This window comes from Protomyctophum parallelum (assembly GCF_964188405.1).
Source record: "Protomyctophum parallelum genome assembly, chromosome: 17".
Taxonomy (NCBI): domain Eukaryota; kingdom Metazoa; phylum Chordata; class Actinopteri; order Myctophiformes; family Myctophidae; genus Protomyctophum; species Protomyctophum parallelum.
The window spans coordinates 11,826,668-11,834,664 of record NC_139719.1 but is presented as its reverse complement, the minus strand read 5'-3'; the positions used below and the strand labels follow the sequence as shown (position 1 = coordinate 11,834,664).

General features: G+C 41.5%; 1 protein-coding gene across 1 annotated transcript; it reads right to left on the bottom strand.

The window, feature by feature from the left end:
• Positions 1–1,664: 1,664 nt before the first annotated feature.
• LOC310874600 (endoplasmic reticulum protein SC65-like) lies at positions 1,665–7,616 on the bottom strand (the record flags this gene model as incomplete). The annotated part of the gene is made up of 7 exons (XM_083787459.1): positions 1,665–2,420; positions 2,952–3,035; positions 3,307–3,452; positions 4,481–4,609; positions 4,836–5,007; positions 6,235–6,384; positions 7,137–7,616. 7 exons carry the CDS (start codon positions 7,614–7,616, stop codon positions 2,253–2,255), a joined length of 1,329 nt encoding a protein of 442 aa, XP_083643585.1. The 3' UTR covers positions 1,665–2,252.
• Positions 7,617–7,997: the final 381 nt, after the last annotated feature.

Here is a 7,997-nt window from a genome sequence, read left to right as displayed (position 1 = left end):
AACTGATATGAATTACATTTGACCAAACGTTGCATGTTTCAGTCTGTCCATTTTGAATGCTTATTTTATCCCAGAAGTATTAGTTAGTTGTGTTTGTTTTATTTTATTTTTGTAAAAACTTGAACCCCAGCACATTATGTGGATTATTGGCAGGCTTAGCGATGCTCCAACAATGAGTGTAAAATGTGAAATATGCACATCCATGTGTATTTGTATAAAACTGTCCTGTATGTATGCTTTGAGCAGATATTATGAATATAAATATTCAGAATTGGATTGAAAGCCAGGAATTCTTTATTTAAATGTACCCATCCACAACACCTTACATTTTGTCATGTCATGCCTTAGAAAATATGTTTACCGCCATGTTAACCAGAGGGTTTCCAGATCACTTGGGATGTACTACTAATAAACGTAAATAATAATAATTTGTAATTTCCTTGGGGAAACTTCGAAGGCAAGTATGTTATGACAAAGGATTAAGAAGTTTAGGATAGCTTAACAATGATGAGCAATGCCTACAGGGCAGGGGGGGGGGGGGGACAGTTCCAACCTATGCTATTTTCTACAATCTATGGTTCCAAGTCAAACTTGTCCGTTTTAAGAATAGAGGGTTTTACTTTAAAGGAATATATCACTTTCAAAAAAACTTTAGGTCATTTAGTCATCTACTCAGGCTTATGTGATTAGAAGGACAATATCAGTCACCAGAAATAAGGATGTGTGTTTTCGATGAATCTATCATGGTTCAAATAGAGTTGGAAGTTACAGTGGGTTTGTATAGGAAGGGGACAGGGCAGCTAAAATCAATATCAAATATCTAAATAATGAATAGAGCAACTTAAACACTGTTTGGGGTGTTCACATAAGCCTGAGTAGACCAATGTATTTCCATTATGTATGTACAGTACACCCAGATGAAACATGATTGAGGTTATTGATTGATTGTGGGAAATTACTATTACTGAGAAATGCGGTTTTCAACGTGTCGGAGTGATTTTCCCATGGCCTCGGACGGAATACCATGGCATGCCGTTTTTCATCAAAAAAAAGACGAAAATCACTCCGAGACCGTGGGCTCAGAAATCACTCAGAAACTACAAAACATTTCAAAGTAAAAAGTTCCAGCTAGTAGTAAGTAGTGGCTCCGAGTAGTGTCTCCTACTACTACTACTACTACTACAGTAGCAGTAGCAGCAGCAGCAGCAGCAGCTCCAACCCACTCCTGTGTGTTGGGTTTGAACCGGCACACTTCTACTAGGTATTCTACAGATATCATCCTATCCGAACGGCACACACTGCTATCTAGTCTAGGTGTTGGTGATTTGAACCAGCACTGTCCTACTAGGAGTATGTTGGGTTTGAACCAGCACACTTCTACTAGTTATATTCTACGGATATCATCTGATTTATCCACTGGGCCACTTAACGGCACACACTCCTGTCCAGCACCTCAGGAATATTGGTGCGCACCCTTTGGGCTTGTTTCTAGGGAAGATGTCAAAACACAGATCTATAATGTGGAATGGTTATTGTGTTTGTGATACATAATTTATACCAGTGACGGATAATATCAAGATAATAAATTGTTTAATTAAACATTTGTACACACTATGACTTTAAATTGTGATATTATCTAACATAAATAATGTCTACAGCTCGTATTTAATTAAGTCTGACCAGAAGTGGAGATATAATCTTCCCAATTCCCATCAGTGATGGGGCCAGTCAAACACTTGACATTCATACAAAAGAGAGAGAAAATGTTCCTCTCATTAGGACTGTGATCTCTCCGATTAGTTTCAACATGATTTGCAGAGATCTCATGATTTCTCCCAAATTCCAATAGAGATGTCTGCCATCACTCCAAATCAGTGGAGCTCATTGGTAAATGATTTGGAACGCTCAAATCGGCTCTTGTGTGTGCATGACTGCAGTTCCGTTTTCGATAAGGCGGCATTTCTTCCTGTTTCCAGCTCAGTTTGTCATAACTTCATTTGATTGGCTCAAAGCAACAGATTTGAGCCCGAAAACACACAACACCTTCAAAATGTGTTTCCGGAACAGGAAATGCCACATTCTGGGAAATAAATGTACAGGGCCTATTGCATTGTTGAATAACTCAACCACAACATCTTTCTCCAGAAATCATGACATGGTTACACCAACTGTCAATTCTGCTCAAGAAGGACATTTCTCCTTGTTTCTTCCTCCTGGTGTACTGCCTCTCTAATAGTTTCACATGAATTAGTTTAAGGTCCCGTTGCTGTCATCCGTGTATCCGAATCCCCAGCGTCTCCTTTGTTTTTGGGCTGGGACCACTTAGAGTAGATGGACTCTTCGTAGTCTCCTGGACCCTCAAACTCAACATCAGGGGACTCTGTGGCTCCCATCGCAGCTTCCTCTGGACCAAAGAAATCCTGGAAAAACATCCAAACATTTAAACATGATTTGTAGTTGTATTTGGGGATTATTATTATCTTGCCACACAAATTGAAAGCCCTGCGCCAGTTTACACGTCTGCCTTTGTTCGCCTTCTCCTACCAAACCACACTGTTTGTACACATCTCTCCATACCTACTGTACTGCATGCCTGTCCTGACATAACACACACTATGTTGTATCCACGCAACTGTCATCATTACTGTACAGTTTGCATTTGCATGAAATACCATGTTATTGTGCAACACTATTGGTAATTGGATCAAGTATCAGTACTAGTCAGTTTATGTATACTGTGGAAAGTAACTAAGTACTGCATTTATGTACAAAAATACACTTGTGGTACCTTAAGTACATTTTGAATGCCGGACTTTTACTTGTAACAGGGTAGTTCTATATTGCAGTATTGATACTTTTACTTAAGTAAAACATGTGAGTAGGCTACTTTTCCCACCACTGACTGCCAGTATACAACTAGTGTCTTTAACAGTCCAATGTTGTACTCTTACCTCGTCATCCAGCAGTAAGTAGCTTTCAGCAGATGCTAGCATCTGTCTCAATGTGGTTGTCTGGTTGTGGTACTTAACAGCTTCCTATTAAAATAGACGCAAATTAATAGCCAGTGTGTATGATATTACATTCACACTACTGTTCAATCATCTCAGATAATTATCAAAACATTTTAAGTCCCTTTTAGCCTACAAAAGGCCTGACACATGACACAATGCAACAATGTACACTGACCATGATACTGACCATGACAATGATACTGCCATGATACTGACCATACCATACAGTATGTACACTTCTAATAATATATAGATCTATTCATATGTGTACATAATATACAGGACTTCCTCTCACCATTCTGGGTTTGAAGTGGTTTGGGTTTAGACCCCACTGTTGCTCATAGGCCTGGTAGTACTGTAGGTTTTTAGTCATGACCTGGTCCTCTGGTTGGAACAGATGGTAGCTGGAGGCACAGGGAACTGCACTGCTGCCGCGATCTGCTGCTCAAAGAGACACGACAAACAGCACTGTTCTACTGTATCTGACTGCTATACATATTTTACATCACAGACAACAGCGAGTGATTTCGGTCTGTCTCCGTAGCAACCTCCACGCTGTGCCTGCCAATTGCTGGGACAGTTTTCTTTTTACATGCCCCCCCTTGCCACCTTGAACCTTACACTAATGATGACCAATGTATAACAATGCCATGCCATGGAATGTATGCTCAGCTCAAGTCCTATTATGAGATTTGTGAAACAGTGTGAAAGGAGCCCCAGCCCCCACACTAGCACTGTTTCCTAAACAACAATTAGGCTGTTCTACATACTGCCAAATTAGGTGAAGAAACTACAGACTGATGCTTTAACCTTTGCTTTTATGAAATATCCGAGACCAAGTTTTATTGAAAATGCTTCTAAACTAGTTTGACCACTTAAAATGCTCTAATCTTAAAAAATAAAAATAAAAAACGAAATTAGCCTACTGGTATTTACAAGCACATTGAGAGCTTGTAGATAGGCTATATTATTCCCTGCGTAACATGCGTCCGTAGAAGACATGCTGGCTTCTACGGAATCCAAATGACTGAAATCAGTCGTAACGACTGAGAACTTTAATCCTTGTACTATGTAGTTCAAATGGTCCCCATCCCCTCTATGTAGTTAAAATGGTCCCCATCCCCACTGTTGTGCAACACTTTATTTGCTTCTAGAGTTGTTTCTGTCGCAAGCAAAAACATAGTGTGGTGAAGTGTAACTGAGCTTAATGTACTCTTGGAGCGTTTATGAAACCGTTTCTGCTCTCCAAATGTGTTACTTCTCTACTGAAGTTGGTCTTTGGCTGGGACCGTTTAAGAGATTATCATGACCCAAACTGGGCCCCAGTCAATGAAGTTGAAAAACACTGCTGTATTGTATGTGTGATTAGCACTGGAAAGCATATTAGAGAGCATTATTAAGAGCAATAAATTGATAGATTATTATCTCAGTTAGCTCAGCTGCTGTCACTCATTGTAAGGTATACTTACATTTATAATAAGCATATTGTAGGTAATGGTAAATTGTGGCTATGAATTTCTCCACAAAGTAGCCACCGACATTAGGCATCAGCTTCTCCTCGCATCCAACCTTGCACCTTAACGCTCCAATATATGCATCTGTGAAAATAGCAGATGTTATGTTATGTTTGGAAGGCTCATATTATTTCTTTGTATTCACATAATTACCCCCCCCCCCCCCCCCTCCAGAGACGCTCAGGACAAGATTATGTTTGCGCACTAAAGCAATGAAGCAAACATAATCTTGTATCTATCTACAAAGTTGCGTCCTGCGATGCAACACATTGTGAGCTTTGAAGACCATATCTTTACTGTGCGTACTCACCTGCCAAGACAGAGTAGAGGTCGCTGGCCGGTGTCAGGCGAGCGGTGACCTCACATTCGGCCTGACACAGTGCATGCTCCTCGAGGGATTGCCTCAGAGCTTTCTCCATGTATTCCACACCACCGCTGTAGTCCTCAGAGCCAATGAGTTTCACTGCATTCAGGAAGGTGATCTGGGAAGGAAATCAGTAACACTGTAGTCTGAAAACCCACCTCTTCAGACTCCACCTCAGCCCGTACAGCCTCAACAACCTAAACCTAAAGGCTAAAAGATATTGTTGTACATATATATGTAGACATAGCATTTTATAGTGTATACTTACAGTTTCATTGTACAGATATTCTACGGACGTTAGGTTCTTAGTTTACTTTTGATCCTAGATGACTATTTCTATGTATTTGAGGTATTGCCTTGTGTTATTCTATGTATAAAGGCGTCTGCTAAATGCCTAAAGAGCTTTGGTGTTGTGGAAATAACAAGCATCGACTTCCAGAGAATGAGCTCTCTCATGTCAAACCTAGTTTTCATCATAACTTGGGGCCGTAATTCACAGGTATTCAAATTTCATTTGTACACTCTCAGGGCTGTATTTTGCGTGTCTTAAGGTCCAGGTCTTATTCCCTAACTTGCGTAAACTAAAGACCTGGAGGCGTGATCAATGCCATTTGGCTATTCTGAGTGGCCAAAGAGCATTGACCACACCTCCAGGTCTTTAGTTTACTCAAGTTAGGGAATAAGACCTGGTACTTAAGACACGCAAAATACAGCCCTCAGAGTCACAGTCCTGTAACAGTGCATTAATTTGGTTCCTAATCCTAGCTATCTGGGGACCCCCTCAAGGATGCACCTTGAGAACCAGTGATCTAAGTATAAATGGTGTACGTGGTTTTATTAGAGCTGTGTGGGCTGTGACAGCATAAGTGTATAGGATCCATTAGAAGGGTGCCATTATTATTAAACTTATTACTAGAACACTTGGTGGCGGGGCTTTAGGGTGACAGCACTGGGTGTGCATCAAGAGGGTGACACAGGTGGAGTGATGAGGCTAGACACAGGGAATGGGGAGCGCACCGTTCCTACCAGCACTCAGCAGCCAGAGACAGAGAGAAGGGAAGAACAGAGAATTTCTATTGAATATCACTGGTATGTTTCATTCAATTCAACGGCTCACTTCTTTCAATAAATACCCTCAAACTGGAACAACGATAGCCCCGATACGTTCCCTCAGTCCCTACGCTCATTCTAGGGAACTTTTGAGGGACCGTATCGGGGCTAGAACAACGACTGTATATGTTTTTTTCTGTGTGCACTACGTAGGATCACTCTGCCATATCCTGGACATTGGAAGGTGAAAAACGGCCATTACAGCTTCCACAATAGCCCTCTCTCTCCCTCTCACCTCATATGGTGGTGCTTCCAGGTCAGTGAGGTATCCATCCAGGTCATACTGGGTGTGGTAGTGCTCTATGAGCTGTTTTATCTCCTGGTCTGCAGGGTTCTTCTGGAGGTACGTGTGGGCACACGGCACAGCCTTCTGCAGGTCATTTAGCTGACAGGACAAAACAAGACACAAGTGCTTTAACCACATACTGGTAATTATTTTTTTTAGATGAATCCTATTGTCCCTGTACTCTGTGCATGTCATAATAATTGGTGTACAGTGCGCACATTCTGCGAAAATAGGTCGGAATGTTTAAAATGTGAAGGCAAAGAGATTATTTTTGGCCAAAGGATCGGGGCAAAATATGGACCCCTGAATGACCACGGTCAACAAAGTATACAGGTCTCATCATTAACCAGAGGCCTTCGTAATGCTCTGCCTGGGATTTAGGTATCAATACTGCAATATAGAAATATAATCCAAAGTAAGTAGTCTGAAATTCAAAATGTAGACTACTTGAGTAAAAGTACAAAAGTATTGGCATCCAAAAAGTACCAAAAGTAAAAGTACTCATTATGCAGAATATCCCATTTAAAAATCCCATTTAATACAAGTGACGCATTGTGAGCTTGTAGATCGGCTATTTTCAAATGATCTAAATGTATAGGGCTGAAGTGGTTAATGTAAGTTAGTAATAATAATCAAAATCTAGAAAGTAACTACTAGTAAGTAGTAACTAAAGTTTTCAAATAATTGTAGTGGAGTAATAGTATAGGCTACTATATTTGCCTTTGAAATGTAGTGGAGTATAAGTAAAAGTACTGAAATGTTTAAATGCTTAGTAAAAGTAGGCATATACCTCAACATTGTAGTACAGTACAATAGGCCTACTGTTTACTAGGTTAGTGTTTGAAACCTACCTTGGCATAGGCGAAGTAGAGATATCGATAAGGGGACCTTTTAATATCAAAGTCGTCCAAAACCTCTGTCCCTGGGTAAGGCAGTGACAGCACAGGGAAGTGTTGCCTACATCTCTTCAGACAGGACGCCTTCATCAGAACACTGCTGTAAACCCGCACGGCCCAGCAGTCTCCCTCGAACGAGACTCCCTCCTCTTCTTCACAACTCTTATTACAGTGGCGCGCACAATATCTCACACTGTCCCTCAGGAGCCGGCGCAAGCGCAAGCTTGCTTCCATGCGCCGGATGGATTCCGTCCAGTTCCCGGCCGCATACTGGTCCACGGCCAGTCCATAGGCGGTATCGAGGGGCACGAGGAGCTCTTCTTTTGGGAAATTCCTGAAATTATAGCCGTCATACTGCGCGTCCAACACGGCGAAGAGCGCAAAACAGAGCGCGGTAAATACACATATGTGTCCTTTTACGCACAAAGCAACCATAGTGAACCGCAGAGAATACAGTTACACCTGAATGTTTCAGGGCATTCTGTGTGTGGAGTCTGGACTGGTTGACAGTTGTCTGGTCTGGTGAACCGTTTAGGGGTCTGTTGCCTGCATGGGGGATTTGAGGAATTGTAGGTTTGTCTCCGGTTTCACAGGCAGCGCTGTTACGCACAGCCAGCTGCTGTCAGTGTGTCTTTATTTGGATCACACACACATAGACACAGTCACAGATACGTGTTATATTGTCTTTGTTGGTGGTGGAGTGGACAGTGTGAACCTACACACATGGCTAAGGAATGTATGCTATTCACTGCACGGCCAAATAGGCAGACCTACAGTATAGCCTACATTCAGGGTTGTATAGACTAGAGAATAACG